Source organism: Lissotriton helveticus, chromosome 1_1 (assembly GCF_964261635.1).
Source record: "Lissotriton helveticus chromosome 1_1, aLisHel1.1, whole genome shotgun sequence".
Lineage (NCBI taxonomy): Eukaryota > Metazoa > Chordata > Amphibia > Caudata > Salamandridae > Lissotriton > Lissotriton helveticus.
The window spans coordinates 1,414,466,846-1,414,488,786 of NC_136057.1; the positions used below are offsets into that span (position 1 = coordinate 1,414,466,846).

Below are 21,941 nucleotides of genomic sequence, written 5' to 3' on the forward strand. Positions count from 1 at the left end.
GGCACAGGTACATGAGCCCTGTGCCCCTACAGTACACAGAGCCATTCCTGGGCACTAAGTGCAGTGATGCCATTAAGAGTATATGGTGCTGGGAAGTTGTCATTACGAACTCCACAGCACCATAATGGCTACACTGAAGACTGACAAGTTTGGTACCAAACTTCTCAGCACATTAAACCCACACTGATGCCAGTGTGGGATTTAATGTAAAAGGCATCTTAGCCATGCCCCTTGAAAACCCAACCTACAATCCACGTCTGGGCTGAGTGGCTGCAGAGGCTGCCACACAGCAGACATGTTGCTGGACCCCTGGGTGGAGAGCCCCCGCAACAATGCACATCCTGGGCGAAGATGCTAGGTCTCCTCTCCCAGGATGGGCAGGGAGAAGCTTCAAAGGCATGCCGCCTCTGTGAGCTTCTCCAGACCATTTGCTGTACTCAGCAACTGGCCTCCACCAGTTCCAACCCCCACTCTGGGGGAAGACTGGCGGGAAACCCCACGTCTGGAAGAGGGGGGAGGGGGGTGCCAGCCTGTGCCATCCCCACCCCTCAGGTGAGAGAGGAGAGGTGAAGCACGACCCCGGTCTCCGGCCATCTTGAAGATGGGGAGCCCTGCCCAATCACAGCTAGGCTCCTGCCCCCCTCCCACAGGAGAGGAGCAGGCTAGGGGGTGTACACACCCCAGGACAGGGACCTATTGGTCCCTGCCCTTGCCCTACCTGTAACGCCCCTAAAATTAGTATTTAGGGGCACCCTGAACCTTCCTTCCTCAGATCCCGATAAGAAAAGAAGAAAGAAGATCAAGAAGAAGAAGACCTGCCATGCAGCTGCTAACAGGGCGACACCCACTGACTTTTCCCCAGCCCTATCGGCCGGTCGACCCTGGAACCTGCTCCTGCTTAATCCCGGCGACTCCTGCGGACAGCAACCTTGAGACACCCGGAGGACCTGCCTGCCTTGACCCTCTTAAAGACGGACTCCCATAACCAGAGGCTCTGCTTCAACAACCAACCCCTGGTGTCAGCCAGGAAGCTCAAGACTTGCCCACTCTGCACCCGCCGTGCCCGGCCCGTGCCCAAGTGATCCAAGACCACAAGGACGTCCCCCCGGCTACTGTGACCCGAAGTCCAGTGCCCAAAGACCCTCCTCGACGAACCAGACGACGCCTGCAGCCTAAGAACCAGGGACCCCTCCAACCGCAACCAGCCGAGGGTAAGATTTCCCAACATCCAAAGACACCCCTGCACCCGGCGCCCTGCGACCCCCTGTGCCTCCCTTTGGGGTACCTACCTCTTCTCCAGGATCCCAACTTACCTCTCGAAGTGGGGGTCGCACCTGAAGAATCACCGTCCCAGAGTCTGCAGCCTTTGTTCCCTTTTTACCTTTCCCATTGAATAACATTGAGCGCTCCATGGCTCCAAGGCACCAAGGCACCATGCACCCAGCCGCTCTAGTGCCCCTGGCAGCGCAACCTGTGCCCTATCCTACTTCACCATCTGACCTGAGCAAGTGACCAGGAGCCCAGCTCCCACAGCCGCGTGGCCTGCTAGCCAGCAGCCACCAACCAGAGGCCCCCAGCCCCTCATCTGATAACATTGGGCCTAACTACCTATGCACCCGACCGCCCCTGTGCCGTTGAGGGTGAACAAACTGTACCTACCTGACCCTGGGACCCCCGAGTCAATGCCCAGAACCCCAACTTCCCCAGCGAAGTACTCACCTGGAAACCGGTAACTCACTTGCCTACCATTGGATAAATTGACTGGTTTGACTCGAAAAATCTAAGTGTCTACTTTTGAAAACTTAAAATATTCCCATAAAATCAACCGAATTCCGAAGTACTCACCTGTGATCAGGAGAGAAGCCAGTACTGCATCTTGTAGCCCAGTACTGAACCGCAAAAGTAATCCTAGTCGGGTTTCCTAGTAACTTGAATTTTCTCCATAGGAATCCATTGTGTGCTTTTCTGTGAAATTTCTTCCAAGTGTCTACTTTTGAAAACTTGAAATATTCTTTAAAAATCATACTAAATACTGAAACGTAATTACTTGTTTTAAGGTGAGACCCCAGGGCTGGACCTAGCAGCCCAGTACTGGATTACAAAAGTAACGAGATCGTACTTTAACTGCAACCTGAAATTTCTCCCATTGGATAACATTGCCAGTTTTTCATTGAAAAGTTTCTAAGTGTGAACTTAAAAATCACTGCAATAACAAGAACGTTTTTACTAAACTGTTTTCAGCTTAGATCCCAGGAATGAAGCTAGGATCCAGTCCTGCGACTACCAGAGTAATCTACAAAGTAATCAGATATATATATATATAAAAACCCATTGAGCTCAATGCTAAATTGTGTTTAGAATTGTGTTGCCTACTGCAACCCCTGTACCTATTGTGTTTACAAAATGTCTTGCCTTTCTGCAAAGTACTCATCTGAGACCTCTCATATTGAGTACAGTATATTTTGATACCTGTTGGTTCTAAAAATAAAACTATATCTTTGATATAAAAACAATTGGCCTGGAGTTCAGTATGAGTGTGTGAAACATTTTGCTGACTGAGTGGGTACAGCAAATGCTTTACACTGTCCTCTGGTACTGCCTTACTGCTCGACCAAACTACCCCTTTAGAGAGTAAGGTCACATCTGGCTTTAACCTCTGTTATACCTCTGAGGTTTGTGGACTCTATACACACTGTACTATATCTTGGTCCGGTATATATAGAGCCACTTTCTCACACTTGTCAACCAGCTTTGTGTTTCCAGCATGACTGAATTGAGGGACTGAACGTTTTCGGGGGAGCGATCTTCAAGTATAGTTGGTATCATCCGCATACATATGATAATGAATGCTGGATGATTTTAGAATTTCGGTCAGAGGCTCCATGAACAGGTTAAAGAGGGTGGGGGACAGTGCTGAACCTTGGGGAACCCCCAAGGTGACAGGTGCAGGATGAGACAAAGAGTGGTTCACCTTGAAACTATGGGATCTGTTGTGAAGGAATGATGAGAGCAAGTTTAAAACCGGCCCAGAAAGCCCCATCCTATGTTCCAGGAGGTCAATTAGGTGATCGTGTTTGACAGTATCAAATGCTGACGAGAGGTCAAGAAAGATCAATAGACATGCTTCATTGTGATCCAGAATTCTTAGCGCATCATCCACAATGTGTGTTAGCGCCGACTCTGTACTATGACCTGGGCGGAACCAGATTGGTATTGGTCCAGGAGTTGGAAGTGGTCGATGTGATGACAGCGTTGGGTGAACACACATTTCTCTAGGAGTTTTGCTAAGGTGGAGATGTTAGTGATTGGGCTAAAGTTAAGGTCTGTGGGATCAGCATTTGATTTCTTTATAATCGGGGTAATTTGACCTGATTTAAGGCAATCCGGAATAGCACCTTGCATAAGAGAAGCATTGACGATAGTCTTCCAGAGTGTTAGTAAGGAGGATCTCACTTCCGGGAACAAGTTCTATGACAAAGAGTCGTTGTAGTGATTGGAAGGTTTCAACGTCAACAGCATTTTGCGTATAGTGGGTTCATCCAAGGTTTGGAACAGACTCCAAGATGCATTGTTTTTGGGGAGGAAGGGCTGTGAAGGGTCAGTGCTAGTCAACTCTGAAGGGCACAGGGTGTTCAGAGGACCACTTGGGAGGAGATCACGGGCCAAGCTTAATTCCATCTCAATCTTGGTAGACTTATCAGTGAAGAAAACAGCGGATTCTTTGCAGTTCAGGAGTGCCCCTTGACCTGCAGAGGAGAGGTTAGGATGATTGTTAGCTTGGGACTTGATGAGTTCAAACAGTTTTTTTGGATTTCTTTTGCTTGATCCAGTTAAGTTCTGAAGAAGGTGGCCTTCGAGGATCTGATGCGTTTATTGTATGTGCTTCGCTAGGAACTCAGGTGACAAAGATGTTCAAGGGAGGGACGCGATCGCCATTTCCTTTCTGCAAGTCTTAAATTTCTTTTTTCGGTATTAAGACTATCATTGAACCATGGTTTGGAGCATTTACAGGACACTCGTTTAAGCTGAAGTGGTGCTACTGAGTCAAGTACATTAAGCATTGCATGGTTATAGTGGGCAGTCAGGTCATGAACATCCGACATGTTCAAAGGGGGTGGCAAGATGCTATCACAGAGCGCCATCAGGTCTTGCGAGTTGATGTTCCATAAACATCTTTTCAACGGTTTTGGGTTCTTAGGTTGGGATGTGCTTGTTCTTAACGATTCAAGGACAAGGAAGGTGGTCTGTCCAGTCACATGGAAGGATCGCCTCCAGGAGGAGAGAATTGGGCTTACCAATGACCAGATCTAGCGTGGCTCCTTTGTTATGCGTAGGGCTGTCGCATAATTGGGTACGGTTCAGGTCAAGTAGGAAGGATTTGAGGCTGTTGAAATCCTATTGTTTATATCATTCCAATGAAGTTTGAAGTCTCCCAGGAAGATCTGAGTGCCCTGGACATCTGCGTTCTATGAAATAATATCCATGATCTGTTCTGTGAAAGAAAGGTTGTCGCAAAGGGGGGTAGTAAAACATATGTAGTTTGCATATGTGCTTGTTGCCCCATCACTTCAATGCATAGATATTCACAAGACGGTAGGAGGTCGGCATGAATGACTTTCTCTGTTGGATTACTACGATGTAGGCATGCAATGCCTCCCCCCGGACCACTAGTTCTATCCAACGTAATGATGTCAAAATGGGAAGGCATTAAAAGGTCCAGGCTAGGAGCGGTGGAGTAATTTAGCCAAGTTTCTGTCAGCATTAAAAGGTCCAGATCTTGGACAAGGATGAGATCGGCAATGTCCACCGCGTGTTTGACAGCTGATCTAAAGTTTAGGAGCGCACATTTGAGAATAAAAGGGATGTCCGTTGATGGGGGCAGCGTGACAGTGACTGTTTTGAGGTTGTTCAAATTTAAAGTTCTTGTATTTGGCTTAGGTTCCCTGAAGATATCAGTGGGGATTGATTCAATCAGATGAGTTAGATGGGGTGGAAGGAAGTGGAAGATCATAAGACAGTAGGAGAGATTGAATATTCTCAGAAAGGGGGGATCTACATCTGGGGGGGGGGGGCGAGAGGGGTTATTGGGGTGCAGAGCGGAGTCCAAACTATGGGGTGTAGTTCGCCTAGGATAGGGGGGGAAGGCGCCAGGTACAACCGCAGTCTGGGAGCGAGCGTAGATGGAGATTGGTCCAATGGAAGCAGCTTAATCTAGAATTAGCTGAGAAATCCTCAGTGATGTGAGATAGGCTACGAATATCAGCCTTAAGTCGTTGAAGGCAGAGTGCAAGCTCATTAAGTCGGTCTTCCAATGAGGTGTGTGAATGGGGATGTGAGGCAAGGTCCCGGGGACCCTGCGGCTAAGGATAGCTAGTGGGGGTAGAGACAAGAGGGGCCGGTGGCGAGTAAGTGGGCCCCAGGGCAAAGGGATTCTTGGAAATGGAACTGCAGGCTTGGAGGTGAAGAGGCGGGAGATAGAGATTGGACAGTATGGGGAACCCTCGCATTTACTACATGCAGTGCAGAAGAATTGTTATTCTGAGGAGAGGTAACTAGAGGGGGCCATTCAGAACAAATGTCAGGTTGGCCACTGATGATGAAGAAGCAGGAGATAGAATTTGCACCGTTTGGGGAACCCTAGGGTTCACAATGTGCAGTGCAGTGGAATTGTTATTCTGAGTAGAGATAGCTAGAGGGTGGCCCTTCGGAACAGATGTCAGGTTGGCCACTGGTGATGAAGATGCGGGAGATATAATTTGCACGGACCGGGGAACCCATGCTAGGCTAGCCCCTCTATGGGGAGTGACACTGAAGTTATCGACTGTCTTCGTGATGATGGGGAAAAAGTTGTCAAACAACATTAGTTTGCGGTCAGAGGCTTGGATAAGAATGGTTCCGTTCTTGTTAAGTGAGATAGTGGCTTCAGCTCTAAAGGCCCGAGAGGACGCAACGGTCACTCTGAGACCATGAGGAGTTTTGCGGGAAAAGGAGATATTGAGAATAGAGTAAATGGCCTTTCGCCATTGAGCAGGTCTGCCCCAGTTCAGAAAGTTTAATCCAGTATATGTTGCATACTTGTCTTGTGCAGACTGTCGAATGCTTAGACAATTTTGACACTTCTTTTTGGTGGTTTTTCATAAGAACACTTGTACATGGAAAATCAGAAGCATAACATCATAATTGTTGTTGTTGCACACCCTCTCCCTCCCCTCATTCTCCCCACTACATGAATACCATCAAGTAAAAATCATAATGCAGCAGACTATTATTGGAAATGTTGAATATATCAACCAGCTATCCCCCCCTCCCCCAGTGGGTGTCCCCCACTGTTCACAGTTCAATAGACAGCGCTGGGGGGGGGATGTTGCGTCCATCAAAGTTGATATCGCTGTTGGGTGGGTCCCTAGAGGCAATGCAACACCCCAGGGTCCTCTCCTAATGGGGTCCCGTCCACTAGCAACAAGCCTCGCCACGCAGAGGACACCGCCCCCAGGAGGAGTTCCAACCCTAGCAAACAGGCGTCCCTCATTCGGATTTATCCTCACCATAGCCGAGAAAATCATAGATCTCTGCTTAGGTCTCCAGGTCTACCTGGACTTTATCATCTAGTCTGACCCTCCTGACTTCTTGAGCCAAGGCCCTTTTTGTCAGTTCTCCCACCCGCAACTGGGGTCCCTTATTCCCATCAAGCCAATGGCCACTCGTCTTTTTGCCAGCACAAGGGCCAGGTGTAAGAACTTGCATCCCATCTTCAATGTCCTGGGTCATAGAATACAATGTGTTCCAATTGTATGTTATACTTAGAGCGTGGCTGGCAATAACTATTGGTTTTGCATAGGACTGCGCTTTACAGGAAGCATGTGGCCTCTGGCAAAACCAAATGTTTAGCCAGCATATAACAGAAAGAGGTGGTAAAAAAGGTAGTGAATGCAATGGAAAAGAAGTGGAACAGAGAAGCTTGGAGGAAGAGCAGCCAATATTAAATTAAAAGCGAAATGCGATAGGACTGGATCGGGAAAGCAACGATGGGACAGCAACACAGAGCAGAGGAAGCAGCATAGAGGACCAGGAAGAGGAGGGCGAGAGTAAGGAAGTGCATTGCACTTCCTATAAGAAAGTAGTTCCCTGAATGTAAGCAGTAGAAGGATATGAGTTAACTAATCAGAAAACGGGGAAAAAAACTTAAATAATAAGGAAGCAAATGATATTGACAAGAAATCCAACCAATGATATTCAGTGGGCTGAACAGGCTAAAGTTACGTTTTGGCACAGTCCACTAAAGGTTTTCCAAATACAGTTGTAGGCAAGACCTAAAAAAGTATGTGCTGCAGCATAAGTCTGTCAACAGACTATGGTTTTCAAACCGCCTCCAACACCTTCACAGGCTGACCTACTTACCGTTCGGCGTTGCAAACTGTATTAGTACACTGTTGCAGCCCAATGTGATGATAAATGACTGTTTGCCAACCCGACTGCACTCCGTTTCATGTGACACAGAACATTTAAATACACACACTTCCTCATCTGCAAAGAAGGGGGAAAAAAAGGAGTTAAGGATCACATGTGAATCACCGCAAATCAGTTATACAGTAGATCATATTCTGAACTGACAAACAATCCAAGAATTCGCACCGCCTGCAGAGAAGTCTTTGCCAAAATGAAATTTGTCCAACCACTCTGAAGAAAGAACCAGTTTGTTTCCATTTAGCTTCCAAACAAAATTCCATCACCTGCATACAAATGTAGCTCATATAAAAGTGAATGGAAGTCCACACCATTTTCACAGTCTGGTGTATGACCATCACTGATCATCAGGGAGAGATACTACTTCGCGCAAATAGAGGCACCCATTTACATGTACTAGACCCGAAAATTAGGTTTGAATTGCTGCTTTCAGCACAATAGTATAGAAATGTCTTAAAATTGATGTCTCTAAATGCCAGATTAGGTGGGGCTAATTGAGGAGATTGTGGACCAACAGAACCCCATTCAGGCCTTAGTCCCATTGGAATAATTTACACAAGGAAATACAATAATTGATAGCCCTCTTAACCACTTCGGCGCTGATGACGAGCTCAGCTCGTCATCAGTTGCACCGCTCGCACGCTGATGTCGAGCTGAACTCGTCATGTAACGCGCGTTTTTAAAAAACGCCGCGTACAGCGGGAAAAGCCGCCGCGCGCATGCGGTTAAGAACTACTTCCCCAAGCTTCTATTGAACCAAAGGGGTTAGGGGTGGTGGGGAGGTTACCTCTTCTTTGAGAACAGGCGTTTACCTGCCCTAATCGGAGAGAGCAGGTCAAGGCATTTTTTAATCCAACAACCGTTTGGAGGCATAGACTTAACAGAGGGCCGGTGGCCCCCAAGGATGTACCTCTATTGCTGGACAGGAAATTAGCACTAACTGGACAATTACTTAAACAGGTGGTGTGCATTATTTGTACAACCTGGAGCGAAGTGCATTATTTGTACAACCTGGAGAGAAGTGCAAAGTTAGTCAAACTTCCTACCTTTTATTGTTATAAGACTTCTTCCGCGTTATAAATAGAATCACATCACTTGCATTTTCTTGCTATGAGTTAGTCCTTACTCAACATCTATATCGATCACTGGTGGCCTCAAGTGTTACCAGTTAGTCAACTCAAAGAGCGAACGGTTAAGAGTGATAAAGACAATCTAGGCATGAAGAAGGACACAAAAGCATCACAGCTAAGCCTGTGAGAGCAGAACAGGGTAGAAGAGAAATGCAACTTCAATTATTCTAAACAAAACGAAATTCCATGTTTGTCTGGCAGACAAATTTTCTACTGAACTCACAGGTAGCGAAACATTGAGTTGATAGTTGACTATTCCAGATGACGAAAAACACAGCACTCCCTGTCCAGCCAGTGGATAATTGACCAGTAGGTGGAACACTCAACATGTTACATCACAAGGCTCACAGAACTTAGGTACATAACATTCTGAATAAAAAGCAAGCTATACTTAAAATTACAACATGCTTCTCTAACACTCACAACAAATACACATTGTGGGCAGCAGAATCCAAGCTTCACTCATCATAGAACAGCAGCAGCACTGGCAACAGTGAAATCTACTGGGACAAAGGACAAACCCAACAGAAGTACCAGCAGTGTAAGCAGAACTCATAGTCAGGTAGAAGCTGGCCAGCTCCACACAAGCTTCTAAACATGGGTTTATCGATAAACATCAAATCTGCTCTAACTAGAGGGGAAAAGGGCAGAGAATCTCTGACCCTACAGCCAATGATCTGTGGCACATGGTTTATAGGTGAACACCTGACCATTCAAGATGGCAAGATTCTGCCATAGGTATTAGAAGTTTAAAATATATTAATTGCATTGTTTCAGCAAGCTGTCAGCATGCCTCAGTTTGCACAACCATCATTTTAGCAAAACAGATATTATACACACTAATGCAGACGTGCACTCTACCCAATCCGGTCCAGCAAGTATCGAGTACTGCGCCTTAACAGTAGTATTTTACTTGTGAATCCGGTTTTCTGGTTTATTGTTGTGCAGCTTTGATGAATCTGTGAGTGTATATTTACACAGCACCTTACCCACACCTGGTGCCCCATGTAAGGTGACTTCAGGCACATTCCTGAGCAGCAGTCAGGGATGCAACACCCCTTACTTGGGCGCGGACACGCAGCCTGAGGTAGACTGCTTTTAGTTTGTTGGAATACCCTACGTGTTTTTTTGCAGATTTTACCTGTGTTTATTCATTAATCTTTTTCCTGGTGTTGCACTTTGAATCTGCCCTGCACTTTGAATTTGATCCATTGCTGCTTTGACTTCATTGGGAAGACGGGAGGGTGTCCGCATGGCAATACTTTCTGCTACCTGGGTGAGGCAGCCATTTTTTTTTTACTCCTTGCGGACAACTAGAGGTGCCATTTTTGTTGGCAGTGTGCACTCCAGTTCTCCAAGAAAGTGCGGACCCGGATTAATAAAACTGGGGCACGGGCGTGGATATACTACTGGCGTGCCAAATGCAAACCCATCAGCGGCCAGCGTCAGCCACTATGCCCGAAAGAACAGGCTCTGAAGCATGGATTGTTTACTTTGCTGCCAAACTCCTCAAGTTAAACGCCACTAGTCAATGCTCCTTCTTGATCAACACTAAGAAATACCAAGGACTCCTTGAACTGTCCCTACAAGTGGTTTACAGGTAAAGCGTAATCCTGGTATGGAAGTCTCCTCAACCCCCCCCCCCACACACACACACACACACACTCAAACCCCCCCCCCACACACACACACACACACACACACACACACACCCACCCCACCCCACGCTCGCGCCATTATGCGAAGAAGGACATTTACTGCTTGTTTGATCAGTCTTGACCCTGCTCACCATGGGAGCAGACCAGCCTGAACTACCAGTCCATGTCCTCCTTGGAAAAGAAACAAGCATCCGGGAACTGGTTTTGGGGTATCGCCCCCCCCATCAGCCAGGCTAGCTTGACTCCAGTGGCATGGAGAGCATGGGACCCATGTCTAGGCATACACGTACCACTCGGGTGACATATGCAAAAAGAACAATTGATATATGGAATTCTGAACAATGTCAAACTTTCACCCCAGTACAGAGATCTGGGCCTAAAACCACTTTCTTGTCTACCATGTCATTCCAGCTTGGACCCAGCCATATGCAAATCAGTCTTGACCCTGTTCAGCATTCCGTCCATCATTTGTTATTTTTGCTTTTGTTGCTCTAAGTGGGAAGGGTATGCCTAGATATGGTTCCCGTGTTCCTGGTGCCACTGCAATTAAACTATCCGTGCTGATGAGTGATTTTTTTTTTAGCTGTTTATTGTCGTTTTTCAATTATACATGTTACAATACAGGTATATACTGTTAACAGTAGAATCAGTTGGAATCAAATCATATATTGTACACCGTATGGAGTCAGTGGGTATTCTAACATTGTCTATGTTGACTGTAATCATATATCGAGTTAGTGGTCAATTGATACAACTGTTATACTATCCGCATTCAGAGCTACTCACTGGATCACTACATTCGTCAAGTATGTCTGCAGATTACAGTTCAACAAATGATCCTCCTTAGCATTGCTCAAGTGTCTCCTTCCGACATTGTCGTGAGGCTCCTTATAAGAAAGAACTAGATACAGCTGTAACTATAGATTAATTATCATCTAATTAACAGGGAAAGATAACCAAAAAAAGGGAGGTTAGGAGGGTGTGGAAAAGAGCCGCTTTTACTCCTATATCTCCTTAGTTTCGGCTCATTTGCATCATCACAATAATGGATTATGGTACCCTAGCAATTGTGCGTAAGTAATACGTATATTATTGTACATAATGATAACAAGTCATTCCACACCTTATTATAAATCCAAATCAATCTGTGCCAGGAACAACCAGAGGGTCCTCTGAGGATGATGCTATTTGTAATGCCGTCAAGATCGTACCCCAGGCTGCCGAAATTGGATATTTACACAACCCTAGCATGTCCTCTCAACAATTTTTTTTTTTTTTTTTTTGCAGAGTTTTATATAGCGCGAACTAGACCCGAACCGAATCAGGTATCAGAGCGCTTTACATAGCAATGAGACCACTTCAGCTTTGGCCTAGTTTAACAGAGTTGGTCCATGCTGTAAGACGGGCTCATGAGTGATACCCCCAAAGCTGGTCCCAGGATGCTTGTTTATGGTACAGGGAGGGCCGGGCTTGGCAATTCAGGCTGACCTGTTCCCACGAGGAGCATGGTCAAGACTGATTTACATATGGCTGGGTCCAAGCTGGGGTGGTGTAGCGAGGAAATAAAATGGATTAAACCCAGATCTTTGTCACTGGGGGTATGTTTACATTGTACAGCATTCCATCCATCATTTGTTCTTTTTGCTTTTATTACTGAAACCTGGCTCTAGTGTACAGCCAGCCAGGTAATTAAAATGGCTATTCCTATGGGGTACAAAATCTACAATCAAGATCACCCTACTGGTAGGGGCAGGGATATCGCCATAGTGTACAAACAGGAATACAGTGGTTGGATGGGGGCGGAAACATTTGGATTTTGCCTCTCACTCAACCCTCCGTCTGTAGGAAAGCCCCTTATATACAGACCGCCAGGACCGGCAGGCTCCTTCCTGAACTCTTTGGCCGATTCTCTGTCCCACATAGCCGTGCGTTTTTCCCATTTTATGGGCTTAGGAGATTTTAATGTTAATTTGCACTGTCAGTTCGGAAAAGATTTCACTCAATTCATCTCCTAGCCTACTCATCAGGCAGGTCATGATTGATCTTGTATTCTCTAATGAAAAGCTACAAATGTCAGATCCTGTTCTTTTATCTTGGACAGACTACTTTGTAATTAGGTTTTGATGGTCCACCACTTCTTGGGCCAAACAACAGCTCAGACAATCACCCCCCCCCCCCCCATGCATGTAGACTCTATAATAAATTCAATTGCAACGACCTTATAAAATCCTTGAAATAATCTGCATCTATACTTTCCAGATCTGTCAAGGAAGATGCCACTAGAGTCGATACTTGGCACCGAAATACAGTTGAAATACTGGCCTCCGTTTCGGTCTGTAAACATTGCAGTAATAGAATCTCGGGACCTCGGTTTTACGGAAAGCATAAAACTGGAGAAAAAAAATACAGCAAAAACATTGAGAGAAGATGGAGCAAAGACTATAAAGGGGAGTATAAAGCCATTCATAGGAATGCCCTTAAGAAATGCCAGGCCTCAGTTAAGCGGGCATATTAACACTATTATGAGTTTTGTAGATATAGCTAATAATAAACACAGGGACGATTTTAAAACAGTGAAAAATGTCATCTCACAGAAGGCTTGTGTTAGAAGTTTGGAGCCTTCGGCTGAATGGTGCAAACAATTGGCCTCTTTCTTTGTTAACAAAATTCATGATATTCAAGTTAGCCTAAATACAACACTGCTGCATGACTCAAGACCCTACCATCTCTATTGAACCAACTAAAGCAGTAGCAGGCTCATTACTATACTTCAACCCCATTTTTCTGGAGAACATTGTGAGAAGTTAGCCTGGCATATGATGTCCACTATTCTAGTGGGCACCTTGCACCAGTCTAATCGGCCCTCATTGATGGTGATTGTAAAGTCAACCTTATAGACAAGCTATCCTAGTGGTAGCATGGACCAGCAGTCTTAGGCTAAGACTTCAGAGAGCATGTGAAGCAAGCTGTTTTACCAATTATAATCCCTTGAGCACCAAATGAAATGGCACCACACAAGGTATATATCAAATATATATGTATTTATTTCTAACACAACCCCTCTGCACTCTACGAGGTCAGAGGTAAAAGTACATCACAAGTTACTCAATTAGCATACGATAAGTTGCACAAATACAGTTATGCCATAGGGGCCTCACAAACCATATACTAAAGAAGTGGCATTGGACCACGACAGAAACTGTGAGTAGGCCTAGGACATCGCTTGGGCTACACTAAACAACCAAAGGTTAGGAAGTAGGAGACCCACGGGAGACGCGTGCAGTGTCTAAACACAGTCGCGAGTTACCATTAACTTAGAATGGAGAACGTAAAAGTTACAAAGTTACTGTTTAAGTGCACTTCCAGGTGGACTACGACAAAACCCCTTTAGACTAGGACTCTTCGAGAGTCAAGACCCACGGGAGCACCGGAGTACTCGTGTTACCTCACCCAGGGAAGCCGGGTGCATAGGTGCCTTTTGGTGTCGGGTTTTGTTGATGCTTTCAATGGAGATCTGCAAAGAAGTGCTGCAGGCGCCCAGAGGAAGAGAGTCCGGGTGGAGCCAAGGGTGGATTGAAGATGCGAAGAACCTGAAAGCAGAGGGGACAGAGCCTGGGTCACTAGCCAGTGACCAGGAAGGAACCAGGCGATGTCGGGATGATCTCAAGTGAAGCTTGTCTCTGCAGCCACGAGGACCAGGAGGTGTCGACGACGACCAGGAGCTGGATTCGAGCTGTCCCACGAAGGATCCAGTTGACTGTGGCGTCGGTTTCCGGATTGGACCCAACAAGCCTTGGCAAAAGCAATCCACGCAGGAAGTGAAGATGGGCTTCGGGTCAGACCAGCAAGGTCTGAGGAGCTTCTCCTTTGCAGGGAAGCTGGAGCAAGCCTGGAGCAACCAGGAAAGCAGTTTGGTTTCAAAGGATTGTCTTCAGGGGGCTCACTAGCCAACGGGCTAGCAACCGGGAAGACGCGTCGAGCTGAAATGCAGGAGCGGGCCCTACGCGGCACTCGTGGAGTGTGGAGGGCTGAGCTTCGGTGCAAATGGTGCTCGTGTCTGGGACTTCTCGTACCCCAATGCACAACTGCGAGGGTACCTCGGTAGTCGAGCTGTTAGCAAAATGCAGGATGTCCAGGGTGTCCGGTCCCACGTCTCTCGTGTCTGCCACGGGTCTCAGCTTTGCTGTGGATGTGGGTCGGAGTCAGAGAAGTCTGGAAGTCCAGTTCCTGTGTCGCTGAGTCTTCGGGTTCCGGCGGGAGCGTCGACAAAGCAGACCGGCAAGTTACTGATGGTGCCTGTTTGCACAGGGTGGTCACTCCTTGACCACAAGGGAGATGTCTTCAGTCTTCTAGTCGAAATAGAACGTCAAAGGTCCAAGAGTTGGAGGAGCCTAGCTCGCGACCGAGATGGCCGCGTTTTAGCTCGGCTCCGTTCAACCGCCTGTTTTTTTTTCGTTTATCCTGTATTTCTCCTGCCCCGGGAAGCCCTCCTTGTCGTGTTTCGGTATTAAGGACACTTTGCAGGCACTTACCCGTTGCTCCGGTGATCCTGGGTGCTGTCGATCCTGTGCAGCGATCCCGCTCGCTTCGTAGCCTCCGGGGCGGACTGGCTTGGACCTCCTTGCGACTCCGGGACGAGACGGAGCACGATGGTCGGCCCTTACTGGCGTTGTGGATCTGGTTGCGGAGGCTGATGTACGTGTAGGCCGGCTGTGCCCGCTGGCGGACCCGATTGGCTTGGCCTTGGGGTGCGGACGCTGCCTCTCGCAGGAGAGCCTACTCATTTATCCGGCTTGGTCCCCCCCTTTGTTCCCCGGCCCGGCCATTTTGAATTTTCCGCCCGAGCTCGGAGAACGGGGCCGGCGGCACGAGGGGACCGACGAACATCCTTCTTCTGGTGGGTCTCCTTCCTGCCTTGGGGCGCCCTGCCGCAGATCGGCTGACCTCCTTTTGCTTTGGTGTTGCCCCGGCTGGGGCTCCCGAGGGCTTGCTGGGCTCCTAAGATGGCGGCCGACCCTGGATGTCTTTGCCGGGCCTGGGCGAACACTGGGGGCCCGCCACACGGCCCGGATGCCGGATCTTGTACAGGCCTTCCTGCACTTCAGGTTGTCCTGGATGCACTATACTCCTGGCGGACTTCCGTGGCTGCGCCTGTCTCCGCTGTGGAGGCGGACCCCCTTTTCGAACTGTGCGGGCCCCCGACGTTGGATTTGGCCTCCTCGTTGCAGGGTGCGGCTGGTGTGCTCCTGGACTCTGTGCCCCCGGCGGCGACCGCATCCATGGGTCGGAGACTCCCTGACGCCCCTCGTCGTCCTGCTTTGTTGCCTCGGCCGCTGGTCTGCGGTCCGCTTGCATCCTGGCCTGGCCTCAATGATCCTTCCTGTTTTTCATCGCGTCGGCTCCCCGGCCGAGGCGCCGGTGCCGATTCAGCTGGGCTTGCCTCATTGGAACTGTCCTTGGAACTGTGCCTGCGGTGCGGACGTTGTACCATGACTTTTCTGGATCCTCCGTATTTTCTTTCACGTTTCTTCTCAGGACTGCCGCTGGATCTTCTCCTGTGCCCTGTGTCCCTCGCCGTTTGGTCTTTGTTTGTTCGGATGATTACAACTTTGGACAAAAGCGGACAGGGCTGAAACGACTTTTTGTATGTGGTAGTCTCGTTTTTGATCTATAACCGATATGTGCTGGTATGATATTGTGTAACTTCATGGAACTCCTGAAACTTATCCTAATATAGTTAACTTCCCGTGGGCTCTACCCCTCCTTTATTGCAGGTGGCGGGATGGAGGCAGATAATATTGTTCTTTCGCCCTCTCCCGTGTGTGATGTTCTTCCCCTTCCCTGGTCCTTTCCCCTTTTGTCTTGTTTCTATCTTGTTCCTCTTCTTCTATATTTCGGGTTCTATTTAGGGCGACAGGCACGCTGCTGGGGGGGTCGGCCGTAGCCTTCTGCAGGGGTGTAGGGTGGGCTTGTGGGGTGGGTGGGGGAGTCTGTTGTTTTTGGGGGGTCTTTTTCCTCCATTTTTCTCCCTTTTTGGTTCTATGGCCCTTGTGTATCCCCTCTTTCGGGGCTCTGTCTCGTCTTCAGTCCCCCTGGTGTCTTTCTGGGGTATTTTTCCGGTATTACGATGATTGTGATTTGTTAGGTATGTCTTCTTATTTTTATTGTCTATTTTGTACCGGATTTTTGTTTTCCTGTTTTGTCGCCCGGGGGCGAGTGTTTGGGTAAGAGTCCCTTCTTTTTCCTTTTTCCCATTCCCCTCCCCCCCCCCTTTTTGTGGGGTTTTCTTCCTTTATTGGGGGTGCGTTTCGTATTGTTTCCGTACTTGGGTCCTTATCTTTGCTGATTGGTAGTACGGGTGGTGGCGACGGTGGGCGGGCATTGGACAGTGCGTGCAATGGCCTTTCCTCATGTCCGTTGTTTTGACCGGTGCTTATTGGTATAGCTATTTCGTATTTGTTTCTCCTGTATTTTTACGATCGCTGTGTTGCTGCCCGCCGCGGCCCCACCCCTCTGGTTTGACTTGCGGCCCGTCGTGCTCCTGAACTCCCTGACCCGTCTTTAAAAAGAAAACTACCTTTCTAATTGTTTGCTCCTGAGACTGCTCTACGATGCTTGTTGTTTCTCCTGTTTCAATGCCTTTGTATCCTCTAACTCTCTTTGCATTGCTTTTGATATTTTTGCTATGTGGTGGCCAGCCCAGTGGGTTGTAGGCCCGTATTTGTGAGCTCTCTCTGTACAATAAAGGTTTTCAAAAAAAAAAAAAAAAAAAAAAAAAGGTCCAAGAGTTCAGTATCAGAGTTTCGTTCCAGGATAATCTAAAGTCCTGGGGACACAGCTCCTATACTTATACTAAGTTAAGGGGCTGGATTACCTGCCTAGGTCCCTCCTATGGGTGGACCTGGGAAGGGGGTGGTTACACCCCTTTCCCTTTATCCAGTTTTGTGCCAGAGCGGGACTGGAGTGCCCAAGCAACTGGTTTGAACCGGGCTATGCATGGAGCACCTTGTGTGCCCCAGGCAGTGTCTCAAAAAGCATCTGCTGATGCAGCCTTCCCTGTCCCAATACACATCTGCCTGTCTGGGGAGGAGCTGGCACCTCCCTGAACAGGAAACCTATTGTCCAGGCCTCCCCTGTTGGAGTTTCGTCCAGCAGCAGCAGGTCAGACTTGTGTCTGTGGCAGCAACATCCATTTTGCGATGCTGGGGCTCTGTTTAACTTTAACCGGGTAAAGCAGTAACATACATGTCTTTTCCCTCTAGAAGGGTGGAATGCTACCCCCGCCTCCAGAATTGGCGGGGGGGGTAATATTCCAAAGTGTTTTACACCTTACACAACATGTTTTGATAAAGCCAAAGCAAAGTTAGCATTAACTGTGAGGATTATAATGCATTTAAGAGTATATGGTATGGCTAGATCATAGAACAGCTATAAGGAGATGGTTCCGAAAGCTGCAGAGGGGCTCAGCTCATGCTAGGGCACCCTCTTGCATAAAACCAAGCACTCTGCCTCCAGGATTGTCGAGGCCTACCATAGGAGTGACTTCTAGGTGCATATGTGTCTATATATATATGGGTAGATATAGGTATACTATATCTAAGTAAGGGGTGATTACACCACCGTACCCAAGCTGCGTGATCAGCCTGTGGTGTCCGTTTGGATGGCCAGCCAGGGGTGGCCTAATACCTGCTGCAGCCTCTGGTAGGCCTTGGATGCACCTATGCCCTGGGTACCTATGGTACACTATACAGGGGCTCACAAAGGTGACCCAATACCCAATCAGGTATGTACCTAAAGTACATGGTATCAATTTAGAGAGCGAACAGCTGGGCTGTGGGTCTGATTAGCAGGCCCACAGCCACACTAAAGTCGACAAACCAGAAAATCACAGCAAAAAGTGGGGGTGACCATAGGAAGCAGATCCTACTCTCCTACAAACATTAGTTCGGCCATTCGCAGCTGTAAATCAGGATCGCACCCTGATCCCTGTCCCCCTAACCTTCTCGCTTTGGGAGCTGAAGTGATCAACCCTACAGTCAATAAACTGCTGAAAGTCTTACCACTGCAGTTGTTCCGTCAGCCTGGAATCAGGCTAAGATTGTCCCCATATTAAAAAAAAGTAACATCAGCAGATGCCAGTGTGCTGGCTAACTATAGGCCCAATTCTTTGCTGCCTGCACTATCCAAGTTGCTGAAGAAATTGGTCAACCAGCACTTTTCACGTTACTTGGAGACTAACGACCTCCTCCATCCCAGTCAATCAGGCTTTAGGCCCAACTTTAGCACTGAAACTGTCTTGCTCGAATTTAAGAACTTATCAAAAATACTTTAGATGCAGGGGTTAAGACTGTGCTGATATCATTAGATCCATCTGCAGCCTTTTACTCGGTACCTCATTATAGGCTCCTCTCCTGCCTTCAAACTATCGAGATTAATGGTCCTGCAGGGTTGGAGTCTTTATTAGAGCATAGAAGACAGAAGGTATGGACCCTCTCTTTTCTCTTCTGGAACCAAAGGACTAACTGTTGGATTCCCTCTAGGCTCAGCCCTGTGCCCCACGCTATTTAACATCTACCTTGCTCCGCTGGCTTCCCTGGCGGAATCTTTAGGTGGCCAAACTTCCTATGCGGACAACACGTAGCTTTACTTCTCCTTTAAATAAGGAGAAAATATTACACTGGAGTCAATTAAATCGTACCTAGCTGCTGTCTTCTATCAGTTGACTGGGGGTGAGTGTTTGATTTGCTCAAGCGCTCCATCCATCATCCCCTTTTGTATCGCTTTGTTCGCCCTAATTGTGGCAGGGTATGCTCAGACGTGAGTCCCTTGCTCACTTGGTCACTGGATTCAAGATAGCCTGGCTGATGAGGATTATGAATCCGAAACCGGTCCCAGGATGCTTGTTTCCGGTCCAGGGAAGGCATGGCTTGGCAGTTCGGGCTGGACTGTTCCCATGAGGCACAGGGTCAGACTGATTTGCATATGGCCATGTCTGAACTGGGGTGGCTGAGTGAGCTAAAGAGTGGTGATGGATTAAACCCAGATCAGTTGACTGGGGGTGAGTGTTTGATTTGCTCAAGCGCTCCGTCCATCATCCCCTTTTGTATCGCTTTGTTCTACTGGAAGCACCTGAACCAACTGAAGTACAATGCTGATAAGACAGAGGTCCTGTGCTTTGGCCAAAATTCATCCACAGATTGGCAGACTCGCTGGCAGGATGGCATCCCTCCCTTAGGCCCACAATCCGAAGTGGTCAAAACCTGGGGGTTAAGCTTGATAGTCAGCTCTAATTTCAATACCAAGTTAACCCAATGGTTGGGCCTTGTTTTGGCGTGCTACGAACATTTAAAATGTTTTTTGCACTTTCTTTCCCTTCCAGCTTGGAAATCATTCATCCAAGCTCCTATTACGTTCAGGCTGGACTCGACAAATGTATTATATCTTGGCCTCCCCCGGTACATAGTCGACAAGTACAGGTGGTACAAAATGTACCAGCTCGCCCGCATCTTAAGCTTCCGCTTAAAGCTCAGACTTCCTCATCTGCTCTCCCTACACTGACTTCCGATGTGGAAATGCATCTCGTTTAAAACTCTGGTACTTACCTATAGAGCTTTGCATAGTACTGGCCCCAGTTACCTTACGTCCAGGATACATTCATATCTCCCAAATAGGAAGCTGCGTTCCTCCATTGGGGCACTTGCTATAGTATCCGGCACTACTTGGCAGGAGGATGCTCTTTTTCTTACCTAGGTCCCTTGGCTTGGAACAAACTTCCCTTCGACCTTCGTCTAGATTGATCTGAAAAGCGGTTTGAAAAGAAGTTGAAAACCTGTCTCTTTTCTCAAAGTGAATTGTCTCTACCCATGTCTCAGTGTCGGGACACTCTTCGGAGTAGCTGTGCACTCTATAAATCCCGTTTTCATTCATTCATTACCTGCTCCAGGAGTGACCTAGCAATGTGTGCACAAGGAAGTGGACGAGAGTAAGACAGAGGAATGTGTTCACTGAACAGGTCAATTTTCCTGATAAATGACAAATTCTAGGCCGGAAGCACATACGTGGGTACAGCTTGCAAATGCACCTGGCACTGTGTAGAGACTACATGTAACGAGCATCATATGATGGGATGGGACTGTACAGTGCTTGCTGCAGATATACCCAATTACGGTCAAAATACTCAATGGAGAACAGAGATCTGGCAATTTCTGGCTGGTAAATTTACGTAATGTTGATTTTCCAAGAGGTCGAAAAATACTGATGAAAATAAGACAATTTTCAATCTCCCCCACCTCAGTCCCCCAAAAGCACTGGAAAAGAGCATATTCACAAGCAGTCCGAAGACACATGGCAATCTTAGTAGACAAGTCAAGCTTCCATAACACTCAAGAAGAACAAACAGGACCCCTTCAAGGAATCTCTACTTTTACAGCTGAGGAAAAACCGATTCTTCCCAAGGTAAAGCTCGAGATATTAATCTCCCAAATGAAAAACATGATATGCCCCTAAACACATCAGCAACAAGCTAGTATATCATTGGAAGATCTCGAAAACATCTCTCTCAAACCATAGACGCTTCCCCTGTTACCAATACCAGCACCTCTGTGACAGCCTTTCAATGCAAGGGATTTACTGGTGGAAGATTATCAAGTCCTTCTCAAACATCCTAAAGACTAATCTGGTAGTCCTTCCTGAAAAAGCCCAGGGCCAATCATTCACAGCAATGATTTTTGATGCACCACAAGGTGCTCTTTCCAGGATTAAAACCATGCGCAGGTGTGTCAGCTCTCATGTTTACTCTGCAAACAATCGGATTGGCGAGGACCAATGGGCTTTGGAGTAGGCTGTTCATGTTCTACGTGTGCATGCATTCTTAATAATGGCGAGTATGATCTACTGTTTCACCACGACTCAGCACACCGCTCAGCAAAGTGGACCTCAGAACACTCCAGCTTAAAGACAAAAAGATTGCCAGTAATGTTATTTACTGCTTCCATTTCCTGTAAAACTATGCAGAGAGAGTACAACCGATTTTCAAACCATAACAAATTGCCTTGCCAAATGTGCTGCACAAGGCTTTGGCCGCTGCCCACGTTTTCAACTAATAGATAGCAGAATTTCAACTGGAAATGTGCAACATTGTAAAGCCGATTTAAGTACCACCTAAAGAATTGCAATCGAGAGTGCTCCTTTTCATGTCCACTATGAACAGATAAGATAGTAAGCTAGCTACAGGTGACAAGGATTTATAAGCCAATGCTTCCTTATCAGTCACCCCAATATATGTGCTTTTAAACAATTAACCACCTCACTGACCTGGACACGGTTTTCTGGACGTAGCCGGCGTGCCAATGGTAAGCCAGTCTGCGCCAAGACCACACCTTGCGCCAGGAATGCTGGTATTTTTCTGCCAGTTCCAAGAGTTTGGATCACGTACTCTAGAAAAGAGCTTTTTGATTTCTGCAAGGTTGAAACTCCATGTTACCATACATTGGACCCGGAAACCCTGTTCAGTAAAAAGGTCTTCGGATTGTGCCTTCTGTGGTTATTGTCTGGCTTGGGCAGGAGGGGAGCGCACTGTTACTAATAAGGATATAACTACCCCGCCCCCTACTGAGATGGTCCTTGGCGATCTCATTAATGTTAGATCTTAAATTAAAAACAAAGTGGCATTTAAAAATGTGGTTTCATT

General features: G+C 47.4%; 1 protein-coding gene across 6 annotated transcripts in view; it reads right to left on the reverse strand.

The window, feature by feature from the left end:
- The window catches only part of CARM1 (coactivator associated arginine methyltransferase 1), a 395,773-nt gene that overhangs the window by 336,247 nt on the left and 37,585 nt on the right, over positions 1-21,941 (reverse strand). For all 6 annotated transcript variants that reach the window (XR_013609861.1, XR_013609860.1, XM_078685050.1 and 3 more), the window contains exon 2: positions 7,399-7,524. Coding sequence is in view for 4 of the 6 variants with exons in the window: in XM_078685050.1 (XP_078541176.1) it covers positions 7,399-7,524 (126 nt within the window). In the remaining 2 variants the exon portion in view is untranslated. The remainder of the gene's footprint in view (positions 1-7,398; positions 7,525-21,941) is intronic.